At 46.3% G+C, this 14,509-nt stretch overlaps 1 protein-coding gene and 1 pseudogene across 1 annotated transcript in view; one reads left to right on the plus strand and one right to left on the minus strand.

Annotated features, from left to right (window-relative positions):
- Positions 1–6,565: 6,565 nt before the first annotated feature.
- Positions 6,566–7,872, minus strand: LOC126504974 (eukaryotic translation initiation factor 3 subunit I-like; annotated as a pseudogene).
- Positions 7,873–13,661: 5,789 nt separating this feature from the next.
- Rnpep (arginyl aminopeptidase) overlaps positions 13,662–14,509 on the plus strand; it is a 21,062-nt gene continuing 20,214 nt past the window's right edge. The window contains exon 1 of the mRNA XM_050147785.1: positions 13,662–14,170. Coding sequence (XP_050003742.1) covers positions 13,724–14,170 — 447 coding nt within the window. The 5' untranslated portion in view covers positions 13,662–13,723. The remainder of the gene's footprint in view (positions 14,171–14,509) is intronic.

Consider the following 14,509-nt stretch of genomic DNA (forward strand, 5'->3'; position numbering starts at 1 on the left):
CAGCCTACAGAGTAGTTCCCTGCTTGTGTTGTGAACGCATCTGCCTTTCAGCTCAAGGCTGTACACATAGTAAGTACTTAGCTACTCCTTGTACTTTGATTATTTATGGATTGTGTGTGTGTGAGAGAGAAAGACAACATATAAAACTAAAACTATTTATTATTGTAGACATTTGTAGGTGTGTTTCAGTGGCTTGGAAATACAAGCACTGTGTTTAACCCCTAGCATTAGTGTTCTCTGTGCTCAGAGTGTTACCGGCCTGATGGTGGCTTTTTGTTTGCTTGGGGCTTTTTTGTTGTTGTTGTTTTTTCAAGACAGGGTTTCTCTGTGGCTTTGGAGCCTGTCCTGGAACTAGCTCTGTAGACCAGGCTGGCTTTGAACTCAGAGATCCACCTGCCTCTGCCTCCCAAGTGCCTTGATTAAAGGTATGTGCAATCACTGCCCAGCCTGTTGGCCTGCTGGTTGTAATCTCAGCACTTGGAAGGCAGAGGCAGGAGGATGGTGAGTTCAATGCCAGCCTGTCTCAAAACAGTGAAACACTGATATAAACTCTATACCATTAAACAGTAGCTTCTTTCCTTCACCCCTACCCTCAACCCCTGTAATCTGCTGTCTGAATTTGCCTATCTGAAGTCTCTCGTATGCATGGAATCACACAGACTCATTTTGTGCCTGCCTTGATTCACTTAGCAGAATGCTTGCAGGTCCATTCATCCTGGGAATTCTAATTCTTTAATTTTGTGTCTGAGTGTTTCTTGTGTTATTCGTTTGACTATTGATGGTGGTAACAAGCTGTTCCAACTTTCAGCTATGCTGAATTATACCCTGGAGTGCAAATAGCTATTTGAGTCCCTACTTTGCGTTCTCTTGGATATTTACCTAAGCCTAAGATTGCTGGTCACGTAATCGTTCTATCTTTAACTCTGAGGAGCTGCCAAACTTGTTTTCCACAAGGGCTGCACCATTTTACTATTCCCAGGAGCAATGTAAGAGGATTCTCTTTCTCTGCTTCCTTGCCAGATGACGCTTGTTATCCTCCCACCCAGTGCTAGGGATTAAACCCCAGCCCTCTTGTCTGCCAGGCAGGCATAAAACCACCGAAGAAGGCTACCCACAGCCACTCTCCCTTTAAAGAAACTTTGTAGCCCTCCTGACGTGGGGAGTGGTACGCCATTGTAGTTGAGGTTAGGTTTGTTGTTTTGAGAGTCTAGTTCACTGTGGCTTTGATTTGTGTTTCCCTAAAACTGTAATAAATGTTAGATGTCCAGCACTCAGGCTTTCCATTATAAAATAAGGAAATGTGCATCAGAGCATCCAGTTGGAGCATCTTTAGATGGCAGGTCAGTAAGTTCCTTTCATGAGAACTCCCGCTCCTTGATGCTGGCTTCACGTGTAATGCTGGTATGGTTTTGACGTTTGATTGGGTAACTCTAGGGTTTTCAGTATAGCACACATGAGTTATTTTTTTGTTTTGTTTTAAACTTTATACTTTTTTTTTGAAAAAATTTATTTATTATACAGTGCAGGCCAGAAGAGGGCACCAAGTCTCATTACAGATGGCTGTGAGCCTCCACGTGGTGGCTGGGAATTGAACTCAGGACCTTTGGAAGAGCAGGCAAAGCTCTTAACCACTGAGCCATCTCTCCAGCCCTAAACTTTATACTTTATGTATAGGAGTGCTCTGTATGTACACCTGCACACTAGGTAATGAGCCGCCATGTGGTTGTTGGGAATTGAACCTCTGGAAGAGCAGCCAGTGCTCTTAACCTCTGAGCCATCTCTCCAGCCCTATTTTTTTTGTTTTAAAATAGTTTTTCTGGGGGGAGGGGAGCAGAGAAAAATGTAGAGTTCAATAAAAAAATCAATTAAAAAATAGTTTTGCTATATAATCCAGGGTATCCTTGAGCTTGTGAGCCTTCTTTGTGCCTAGACTTCCTGAGTCCTGAAACTGGAGGCATGGCACTAGGCTTGGTTTTTCTTTTCTTTGTGGCACTGGAGAGTCAACCTAGGGTCTTGCTCATCCTGAGCAGCACTCTACTGCTGAGCCATCCGGAGCCCACGAGACAGTTCTTGACTGTGATAGATTTTCTAGAAATAACTATAGGTAGGTGAGAGGTGAAAGAAAGATAGCCAGTTTGTTTGTTTGTTTGTTTTTTAATTATATTTTCACCACATGCAGAGCATGAGATGGAAAACTGGATAAAACCTTTTTTGGTGGTGTTTCCAAGGCTTCCTGGTTCTTGGAAAATATCCTTCCTTCATCCATCCTGTAGTCAGCGGAGGCTTTCTGTCCCAGTGCTGCTTCTTGAACAGGGGTAAGGGCAGCTTGATTCTACCACCAACCTTTATAAAGACTGGTAGCATACTTCCTAACATGAGTGCAGCCCAAGATTGATTCTGAGCACTGCATAAGGCGGGCGTGGTGGCACATGCCTATAACCCCAACATTATTAAAAAGCAGGAGTTCAGGATCTTCTCTGCTACATGGTGAGTTCAAATCCAGCCTAGAATACATGAGGCCTCTTTTCAAAAATAAAGTACTGCTATGACATTTTTTGGTAGCTATTCTAAAGTTGGTAGGGCCCAAGATAAAAGCTAGAAACACCAAAAAATCATTTTAATAGATAATGTAATCAGAAGTACATGATGAGGGAGTTTCTCTGGGTCTTCCTGGACTAGTGGAATTAGTCATAGTTGAAATGCCTGTTGCCCCATTTCCCTGCTATCTGAACTTGACCACAATTGACCTGTAGCACCATTTCTGAGTCAGTTTGGAAGCTGTAGGTACAGCTGTACCCGCTGTTGCAAACACATCTGTTTTCACACGCTAAATGCCTGGAGACACGAATTCTGGTGATTTTAGGTAGCTTGTTGTAGGGTCCTGAGTTCAGAGCTGCATTATAGTGACATACACCTGGTAGGACAGACAGGAGGATCTGCAGGGCTCTTGCCAGCTAGTCTAGCCAACTGGTGAGAGATCCTACCTATGAAATAAAGAAGGCTAGCTGGCTCAGCAGGGCACTTGCTAGCCATGCAAATTTGACAATCCTAGTTTGCTCCCTGCAACACATAAGCCAGATTGTACATCTGATAGAACAGGAGGATCATCCAGATGTGCACATCTGATAGAACAGAAAAAACCATCCAGATGTGCACATCTGATAGAACAGGAGGATCATCCAGATGTGCGCATCTGATAGAACAGGAGGATCATCCAGATGTGCACATCTGATAGAACAGGAGGATCATCCAGATGCCCTCAGACCAGCTCGCCTGAAATCTGCAGTCTAATAAAGAACAAGAAGTGCTGTCTCAACAAGGTTGAAGCCAAGAGCCAAGTCCCCAAAGAAGTGGAGAGCAGTCCAGGGCCCCAGATGTCAACCTCTGGCATCCACGTAACTGCACAAATGCACAGACAAAATGAGAGCAAACATTGTTTTCAGTCTGTCAAACCTGTCACATCAGATGGGATGGAGCAGACTTTCTGTTAACATGGGGGAACCCCGTCTTACCCATGGTGAGCGACTGTTTCTGGCTCTCATGAGAGTTCAGCAATTCCACCCCACCACTAACACGGGAAGGAGACACAGGATTAATTTTAGTTGGTGTTGAAATCTGGTATCTTGACAGTAGAAGCCACTTTGCAGTGGGTAGGGTATGCATTTCTCTTGCCTCAGCCTCACAGTTGCTGGGATTATAGGTCTGAGCCGCTATACTTAGCAGGAACTACATTTTATAAATACTTGATAAATGTTGAGTAAACAAAATATAGGCAGATATGTCACTAGAGTGAGAAAGTATGAAGCTTTTGGAAGATAGATATTTCAGTCAACAATGTAATAATAAATTATTTAATTATATAAAAAATTAAATATTCCAGACTGACAAAACAGCTCAGCAGGTAAGACCACTCTGCCTCCAAGCTTGATGACCAGAGTTTGATTCCTGGAACACCTGGTAAAAGGAAGGACCAGCTCCATGGGTTGCCCTTTGACCTCCACACACATGCCCTACATACACACACAACAAACGAGTGAGTTTAAAACAAATTTTTAAAAATCCGTCTTACAGTTGAATTCTTTTTTTTTTTTTTTTTTTGGTTTTTCGAGACAGGGTTTCTCTGTGGCTTTGGAGCTTGTCCTGGAACTAGCTCTTGTAGACCAGGCTGGTCTCGAATTCACAGACATCCGCCTGCCTCTGCCTCCCGAGTGCTGGGATTAAAGGCGTGCGCCACCATTGCCCAGCGACAGTTGAATTTCTTATGCATAGCTTCTTAGTTTTTTAAAATTTATCTTTCATTAGGGTTAACTATTATCCTGAATTTAGTGTTTATCACTCACATGTATTAATATTTTTGTCAACTTGACATAAGCTAGAGTCATCAGAGAGGAGGAAGCCATGCTTGAGAAAATGCCGGGTTTGGGTAATTCAACAGGACACTTTTTTTTTTTTTTTTTTTTGTTTTTTCGAGACAGGGTTTCTCTGTGGTTTTGGAGCTCTGTCCTGGAACTAGCTCTTGTAGACCAGGCTGGTCTCAAACTCACAGAGATCCGCCTGCCTTTGCCTCCCGAGTGCTGGGATTAAAGGCGTGCGCCACCACCACCCGGCAACAGGACACTTCTTAATTAGTGGTTTATGGAGGAGGTCTCAGGCCACTGAGGGTGGTGCCATCCCCAGGCTGGTGGTCCTAGGTTCCATAAGAAAGCAGGTTGAGCAAGCCATGAGAACCAACCAGTAAGCAGCTCCTCTCCAGGTCCCTGCTCTTCTCGAGTTCCTGTCTGACTCCTTCAGTGATGAGCAGCAATGTGGAAGTGTGAGCCTAACAAACCCTTTCCTCCCAAGTTGCTTTGGTCTTGGTGTTTCATCAGCAATAGAAACCCTAAGACAGTTGGTTACCAGGATAGTGGGGTGTGACTCTGACAAACCTGACCAAGTTGTTTTGGGGAGGATTGCGGAAGGACTTTGGGAGTTCGTGCTAGAAAAGACAGTAGTGCTCGATGCTCGGTGAGCTGTAGGAGCTTGGACCGTAAGAATGCTGAGGGCAATGCGGAGGATGGAGGTCTGGCGAGGGAAGACTTTATCAGGGTCATTTGTTGTTTCAAATTAAGAGTCTATGATTCAACAGACAGTGCTGGCGCACACCTTTAATCCCAGCACTTGGGAGGCAGAGACAGATCTCTGTGAGTTCGAAACCAGCCTGATCTACAACACAGTGAGTTCCAGGACAGCTAGGACTAAGAAAAACCCTATCTTAAACCCGCCTCCCACAAAAAGATTCTGAGGTTCTGGTTCGCTGGGGCTGAAGGATCAGCTATGATTAGCAAGACACCATAGCTACTGAAGTGAAGCCTTTGCTTTGCTGGGACATAGGTGCTGGTTGCTGGAGCTGAGAAGTTAGTGGTGATTGAGAAGAGACCAGCAAGCTGGGCAGTGGTGGCGCACGCCTTTAATCCCAGGACTCGGGAAGCAGAGGCAGGCGGATCTCTGTGAGTTTGAGGCCAGTTTGGTCTACAGAGTGAGTTCCAGGACAGGCACCAAAGCTACACAGAGAAATCTTGTCTCAAAAAAACAAAAACAAAATCAAAACAAAACAAAGACCAGCAAGCCAGGTATGTTGGAGCATACCTTTAATCCCATCACTTGGGAGCCAGAGGCAAATGGATCTCTAAATTTGAGGCCAACCTGGTCTACAGAGTGAGTTCCAGGATTACACAAGGAACCCTGTCTCCAAAACAAAACAAAAACAATAAAGAGAGAAAACAGCGTTGTTGTCTTCTGGGAAGTGTTCCCTAAAAGAACACTGAAGCTGTTTTGCAGAGTGACCAAGGTTGTGCCTTGCACTAGCAGCCAAACTTGGTTGTCGGAATCATCCAGGTGGTACTGGTTTTGAAGGTGTGATGGGGCCATGGAGCACAGCTGAGGCCTGGCACTGTGAGAGGCCAGGAGAGGCCATTGGTGAAGGGACAGACTCAGCCGCAATCGAAAGCCCAGGATTGAAGGGCTCATGCAGAGAAGAGGCTTGCTACCATGAGGAGAGCCTAGGAGAGGCTATTGAGGAAAGTGCAGCCTAGTTGCAGCAGAAGACTCTGGCATTTTGGAGATGCCAGTACCACGGGATGACCACCCAGATCAGCAGCAGGAGTGGAGCCCGCCGGAGCTTAGATAAAAGCTGTGTGTGCCGCAGAGGGTGGAGCAGAAGAAGTGACCCAAGCCCTTGAAGGAGCCCAGAAGATTGAGTGAATCCAGACATTGAATGTGGAGTTATTTGTACAATTGGAGTTTGTTCTGCTTCATTCAGGTTGTGACTCTGCCCTGGTTCTTCCTTCTTGAAGTGAGAAGGTATTTAATTTAATTTTGATGTTTACAGGAGCCCGCAGCTGGAAGACTTGGAATTTTTTTCTTTTTAGACTTAGAACTTTTAACAGAGATTTTGGATTTTTAGAGAGATTGGATATTTTGAAAAGACTGAAGGGCTTTTTTGTTTGTTTGTTTAACAAACTAATTTATTTCTCAGAATTAAATCCCTCTTGAGCAGCTTCCCTGGTGTGCACTGAGATACAACTTCTTAGGCCTCAAACTCAAAGTACTGTGGGTCGAAGTAATGGACGCAGACGCGGACATAGCCCTCTCTGCCACCGCTGCTGTAGCTCTTGCCATCAGGATGAACGGCAACACTGTTGATGGGTCCAAAGTGGCCCTTGACTCTCCCAAACTCCTCTTCAAAAGCCAGATGGAAGAAGCTGGCTTCAAACTTGCCAATCCTGGTGGAGGTTGTGGTTACATCCACGGCTTCCTGGCCACCTCCCAGCACCACATGGTCATAGTTGGGAGAGAGGGCAGCTGAGTTGACGGGACTTTCTGTTCGGAAAGTCTTCTGATGTTCAAGACTCAGGGAGTCAAAGAGCTTAGCTGTGTTGTCCTTGGATGCAGTGACAAACATAGTCACGTCTCTAGACAACTGGATGTCATTGATCTGCCGGGAGTGTCCCTTAGCATTCACCAACACCTCCCCAGACTTGGCACTGTACTGGTTGAGCTCTCATGGCCTGCGACGATGCACACCCTCAAGGGTCCCCAAACGGCACTGGTGATCTAGGAGTCATTGCAGGGGTTCTTCACATAGGGCTCATTGCTGTCGATCTGGCTTGGATCCTGTAGATCAAAGAAGCTCACGAAACACTGGTACCCCATCTGCTTGTCTGTGGAAAACATGATGATGTTGCCCCCAAAGTCAAAGCTACAGGTAAAGACAGCTGAGTTGGTCTTCAGTAGAGCCAGATGCTTCCCTGTTTCACAATCCCAGAGACGACAGCTGTTGTCAGCTGAGCCAGTAAGGACATGCACAGCATCCACACGCCACACGGCTCCAGTATGGCCCATGCAGGTGCCCAGCCTCTCGCCATTCACAGAGTACCACACATTGACCATAGGGTCTTTGGCCACGGTGAAAAGGATGTCTTTTTTGCGGTTGTACCTGATCTGTGCGATGGACCGATCATGGCCCTGCAGCAGGATGGGCTTCATCCCGGTGGTGCGCGAGGAAAGGCAATGTGAGCAGGACCAGACCTGGACTCGAGACTGAAGTTTTAATGTGTTTGTGAGGACTGTGATGCTTTTAAAGTTATTTATGTCTTTTTTTATTGATATTTATTGAGCTCTACATTTTTCTCTGTTCTCCTCCCTGCCTCTCCCCTCCCTACTTCAGCCTTCCTCCAAGGTCCTCATGTTCCCAATTTACTCAGGAGATCTTGTCTTTTTCTACTTTCTACTTCCCATGTAGATTAGATCTATGTAAGTCTCTCTTAGTGTCCACATTGTTGTCTAAGTTCTCTGGGATTGTGGTTTGTAGGCCGGCTTTCTTTGCTTTATGTTTAAAAACCACCTATGAGGGGGCTGGAGAGATGGCTCAGAGGTTAAGAGCACTGACTGCTCTTCCTGAGGTCCTGAGTTCAATTCCCAGCAACCACATACATGGTGGCTCACAAGCATCTGTAATGAGATCTGGTGCCCTCTTCTGGCCTGCAGGCATACATGGAGGCTGAACACTGTGTACATAATAAATAAATCTTAAAAAAAAACACCTATGAGTGAGTACATGTGATAATTGTCTTTCTGTGTCTGGGTTACCTCACTCAAAATAATGTTTTCTAGCTCCATCCATTTTTCTGCAAAATTCAAGCTGTCGTTATTTTTTTTTCTGCTGTGTAGTACTCCACTGTGTAACCGTACCACATTTTTCTTATCCATTCTTTGGTTGAGGGACATTTAGGTTGTTTCCAGGTTCTGGCTATGACAAACAAAGCTGCTATGAACATAGTTGAGCACATGTCCTTGTGGCACGATTGAGCATCCTTTGGATATATACCCAAAAGTGGTATTACTGGGTCTTGAGGAAGGTTGTTTCCTAATTTTCTGAGAAATCGCCACACTGACATCCAAAGGGGTTGTACCAGCTTGCATTCCCACTAGCAATGCAGAAGCGTTCCCTTTTCCCCACAACCTCTCCAGCATAAGTTGTCATCAGTGGTTTTGATCTTGGCCATTCTTACAGGTGTAAGATGGAATCTCAGAGTTGTTCTGATTTGCATTTCTCTGATGACTAAGGATGTTGGACATTTCCTTAAGTATCTTTCAGCCATTTTAGATTCCTTTGTTGAATCTCTGTTGAAACAGAGAGTTCTCTGTTTAGGTCTGTAATCCATTTTTTTATTGGATTATGTGATCTTTTGGTGTCCAATTTCTTGAGTTCTTTGTATATTTTGGAGATCAGTCTGATGTGGGGTTAGTGAAGATCTTTTCCCATTCTGTAGGCTGTTGTTTTGTCTTGTTGACCGTGTCCTTTGCTTTACAGAAGCTTTTCAGTTTCAGGAGGTCCCATTTATTGATTGTTTCTCTCAGTGTCTATGCTGGTGGGGTTATATTTAGGAAGTGGTTCCCTGTGCCAATGCGTTCAAGTGTACTTCCCACTTTCTCTTTTATAAGGCTGGCTTAATGTTGAGGTATTTGATCCATTTGGGCTTGAGTTTTGTGCATGGTGATAGATATGGGTCTATTTTCATTCTTCTACATGTTGATATCCAGTTATGCCAGCACCACTTGTTAAATATGCTTTCTTTTTTCCATTTGATATTTTTTTGCTACTTTATCAAAGATCAGATGTTCGAAGATGTGTGGATTGATATCTGGGTCTTCTATTCAGTTCTATTGGTCCTCCTGTCTGTTCTTATGCCAATACCAGGCTGTTTTCAGTACTGTAGCTCTGTAGTAGAGTTTGAAGTCAGGGATTGTGATGACTCCAGAAATTCTTTTATTGTTTTTTTTTTTTTTTGCTTTTACATATGAAGTTTAATTGGAGACCTGTTCACAGTTTCAGAGGTTTAGTTCATTATCATTATGGTGGGGAGCATGGTGGCACATGGCAGTCATGGTGCTGGAGAAGTAGCTGAGAGTTCTACATCCTGATCCAGCAGAAAGGGACACACTGAGCTTGGCATGAGATTTTGAAATCTCAAAGCACAAACCAGCAACACACGACACACCTCATCCTTCTAATTCTTTCAAAGCATCCAAATATATGGGCCTACGAGGGCCATTTTTATTCAGACCGCCTCACCAGCCCTCAGTTTTTCCATTGTTTTGGTTTTGAGCTTTCTTACTTTCACAACCACAACATGCTCTAGGAGAGTGGTTCTCAACCATCCTAATGCTGTGGCCCTTTAATACAGTTTCTCATGTTGTGGTGACCCCCAACCATAAAATTATTTCATTACTATTTCATAACTGTCTTGATACTGCTATGCATCATAATGTAACTGTGTTTTCTGATGTTCTTAGGTGACTCCTGTGAAAAGGTCACTCAACCCTTAGAGGAATCACAACCCACAGGTTGAGAGCACTGCTCTAGGATCATTTTCTGTATTTCCTGACCCAACCCCTAGAATCAGTCTCTAATAAAAGCACTAGTGCCTTTTATTGGGGGAATAAATAACAGGATGCAAAGTCTAAGTGCCTGTTGTTCTATGCAGTCCGGAGAATCAGGGTGGCCATGTTCTGTTTCAGATGAGTGAGTTCAGCAGTCATGCAGCAAGCAGAGTGAGAGAACCAATAGCAGGGAGCAGATGGACAGCCGATCACTGTCAGATCGGGCACTTAGAAATCGGCAGCCCTGGCAGAAGTAGCGGGGTTAGGAAGCAATGATAATATCAAATGAGAGCTTACAAACACCCGGCAGGAGCTGACTGGGGAAGTCAGGAGTCAGTTGGGATTCCTGACCTAGCTGCTTTTCCTGGATAAGTTTCCCCACCCTTCCTTGGGAATTTTTATCAGATGGGATAAACAATAGTATTTATTGTTGTTGTTGTTGTTGGAATAGCTTATCTTTAGGCTGTTTAAGGCCTCGGTGTTTTTAGTACCCTTAGCTGCTTGCAGTTTTTCCTTCTCCCCTTTACTTAGTTAGAAGTAGGGCGGGGCAGCAGCCGCCTGACCCAGGACAGGGCAAGTTTGGAGGACATTTTAAACACATTTGGATTGGAGGTGGAGGGGCCACGTCTCCTGAGCCAGCTTCTTGGTAAGCATAATACACAGGTGCTCTGTTGTCACTGGGAAGTCCCTCCTACTTGGGCCTTTCGCTGCATTAGGTTAGGACAAAAGATCCCAGCATGTAAGATGTGAATCACGGCAGAGGCAGATGCATCTCTGAGTTCGTGGCCTGCTGGTCCACATGGAGAGGTCTAGGTCAGCCAGGGCTGTATTAGTGAGACCTTGTCTCAAAGGAGGAAAGAGGGGGCTTGGGAGTATAGTTCACGGGTAAATCATCTGCCTAGCACGGGTGAGCCTTTCGGTTCCATCTCAAGTGCTGGGGGAATTTTATCTTTAGATGATGGAGATAACAGACTTCCTAACTATTGTTTTACTTTTCCTGCGGAGACACAGTAAGCACACTGTGGACTGGCCAGAGAAACCTACCCACAGCTCCACAGGAGTGTCCTCTCCCTAACTTCTTTTTTAGTTCCTACTTCTTTTCCTATTTATTTATTATTTATTATTGGTTTTTCAAGGCAGGGTTTCTCTGTGTAACAAAGCTCTGGCTGTCTGTCTTGAAACTCACTCTGTAGACCAGGCTGGCCTCGAACTCACAGAGATCTACCTGCCTCGACCTTCCTAGAGCTGGGATCAAAGGTGTGTGCCACCACCACCTGGCTCCTATTTTATAACCTTGTGAACCCTGTCACTTTGAGCTGTGGTGCCTGAACCACATCGGGCAAGGGTCTGGGGATTAAAAACACACAGAGACATGGGTCACTCTTGAAATAAGAATGCCAATTTTATGTGTTCCAGGGCAGTTTATATAGGGCTCTCCTTGACTAATGGCTACACCCTAGCTCTTGAGATTTTTCAAATCCAAAAATCTAAAAACCACTCCCCTACCATCAGGAACTCCTGAGGGTCTTGGAGCAGCTGCAAGCAAAGGAAAACAAGTTGTTTACTCCGGCAGGCAAGGGGTCATAGAAAATCCAGGGTCTGAGGGTCTGCGGGTCTGCAGCCCCTAACACTGAGCTACCTAAATTGTATGACCTTCCTCTATGAGCGAATGTTTCCATCTCTAGGGAATGGCTACACATCCCTTCCTCTGTGGCTTCTACAAGGAGCTGGCACAGAGGAAAAAAATGCAGTGATGTGGTTCGGTCAATAAACTGACACACACAAGGAAAGTTCAAGTGACATCTAATGAGCTCCAAGCTTACAATGTCAGCCTTCAATACATAAGACCCTGGATTTGATCCAACGTGGATAAATACATATTATCAAAGAGTGGTGGAATTCCAGAACTCCTCAGGCTGATGCAGTATTGCCAATTTGAGACACCTTGGGCTACATAGTAAGATTTAAAAAAAAAAGTTACATATTATTTCAATAGCTAGTGAGACCTAACCAGCCTTAATGAACTCATTTTAAAAAAAATAGAAACTTTAGGGGCTGGAGAGATGGCTCAGAGGTTAAGAGCACTGACTGCTCTTCCAGAGGACCTGAGTTTAATTCCCAAAACCACATGGTAGGTGGCTCACAACCATCTGTAATGAGATCTGGTGCCCTCTTCTGGCCTGTAGGTGCACATGCAGACAGAACTGTACACATAAATACATCTTTTTTTAAAAAAAAGTAACAAGTCTAGCCTTAATGAACTCACTTAAAAATAGAAACTTTAGGAACTGGAGAGATGAACTCAGTGGTTAAGAGCACTGGCTGTGCTTTCAGAGTGCAAGGGTTCAATTCCCAGCACCCACATGGCAGCTCACAACTGTCTGTAATAACTGTAACTCCATTTCAGGGGTTCTGACACCAATGCACATAAAGTTAAATATACATACACACACAAACACACACACAGACACAGACACACACACACAGACACACACACAGACACACACACACTGTAGGGTAGGGAGTGGTTAAGAGCACTTGGTGAGGATCTGGCTTGGTTCCCAGCACCCAAATGGCGATTTACAAGGCCTGTAACTCCAGTTCCAGGGGATCCAGCTCCCTCTCCTGGCCTCTGCAGGTACTAGGCACACATATATGCTGGCAAAACACCCAAACACGTAAAAATTTAAAAAATAGTAACAAGTAAACCATTAATTAGGTAGTGTTGGACTAGATGTCCAAACATCAGGGAGGAGTTGCTCCAGACACCACTCACATAACCACAAATTGATGCAAAAGCAAGAGGATTTTTATTCTGTCATGACAGGGTCCTTCAGGTTCGGGATATGAAGGACCTCCATAACTGTTACAGCCCATCTTTTAAAGCGAAAAGCCACAGACACAAGGGGGGAACCTGTAGGTTGTTTTCCAACTTACTGGATTGGCTTCTTCAAAGGGTTACTAGCAATGATTGGTCTATTCCAGGGCAGGAAAATAGCTGCGTGGTCTGGTGATAAGGGAGAGCATCTGTGGGTCATCCTGACCTTTGGTTCAGTGACTAAATTAATACATCAGGAACTGAGTCAACATTTGTGGGTTGTATTTGCCTCAGTTCCCAAAATGGAGTTACGTTTGAAGATTATTCTCAAGGACACAGGGGGGGATGAGCAGTCAGTCCAGCAAGTGTGTGTATGTGGGGGGGGGGCGACTGTCCCTTTTCCAAGATAGAGTGTAAGGTTTTAGAAAAATGTCTTAGAGTTGAGGGAGCTTACGAATGCATTTAGAGTCTTTCAGTACGAATATATAGATATAACAGAACAACAGAAAAGACCCTGCTCCTGGCACAAAACTCTAAAGATCACTGTGTGTCAGATCACAGAGGAATGGAGTGACTGTTTATTAGGCGACAGAGAAACAGCGTTACAACTCCTGTATTACAGGCAATTTGTCCAAGATGTCACACAGAGTGAGATTTCAGACACAGACCCTTCCAGTCCAGGTTCTGTCCCCTCATCCTGCTGACTGTTCAGAGGATGGGGAATCCACAAGAAGGGTGGCGAAGGGTGACCTACCACGCCACCGTCCTCGGTCGCCAGGTGGCTTAGGAACCCGTTTGAACGAGGGTACACGCGCTGCTAGGGAGGGGGACAGCCGGTGTGGCCCAGATTTGCTAGGGGCGGTGGCCGCCCGCAATCCTCGGGGGGCGGGGCCCACGGTGGCGCGTCGCCTCGAGGCGGAGCCTGCCGGGGCCCGCGGAGCCGCTCGTTTTCCCGGCGGGTGAGCAACTAACCGCTCAGGAGCCATGGAGAGCAGTGGTCCCGGCAGCCGCGGCGGCGTGGCCCGGCGGCCGCTGCACTCGGCGCAGGCGGTGGACGTGGCCTCGGCCTCCAGCTTCCGCGCCTTCGAGATCCTGCACCTGCACCTGGACCTACGGGCCGAGTTCGGGCCTCCGGGCCCGGGCCCGGGCAGCCGCGGCTTGAACGGCACGGTGGTGCTGGAACTGCGCTGCTTGCTGCCCGAGGGCGCCTCGGAGCTGCGGCTGGACTCACACAGCTGCCTGCAGGTGACGGCGGCGACGCTGCGGCGGGGGCAGCCCGGAGATCAGCAGCCGCTCGCGGAGCCCGTGCAGTTCCACACGCAGCCCTTCTCGCACTATGGCCAGGCCCTGTGCGTGGCCTTCCCGCAGCCTTGCCGCGCCGGCGAGCGCTTCCAGCTGGAGCTCACCTACCGCGTCGGGGAGGGACCCGGGGTGAGTGCGCGTCGTGCGCCAGGGCCACAGGCCTTTCCCAGCCCTCGAGCAGGACACCTGGCCCTGCTTCTGCAGCTTCCGCAGGAGATTCCCCAGGCGCCGACTCTGCTTCCTCCCCAGTGCCGGCTCTGGATTCTGCTCCCGGGTCCCCACTCTGGGCTCTGACTTCTCCATCTGGTGCTATGTTCCTCCTGCTGCTCCTTCCTGCCTTGCCTCCCTGGTCTGTGGATTTGTCTTAGATTGCCTCTGTCACACACGTGCTAAACCACTTCTCCGCTATCCTGCGTATCTTCTCTGGATGAGAAACTTCATACACAAAGTTTATGTCATATATATATA

Source organism: Alexandromys fortis, unplaced genomic scaffold, assembly GCF_014885135.2.
Source record: "Alexandromys fortis isolate MF-2015 unplaced genomic scaffold, M_Fortis_MF-2015_v1.1 scaffold_58, whole genome shotgun sequence".
NCBI lineage: Eukaryota > Metazoa > Chordata > Mammalia > Rodentia > Cricetidae > Alexandromys > Alexandromys fortis.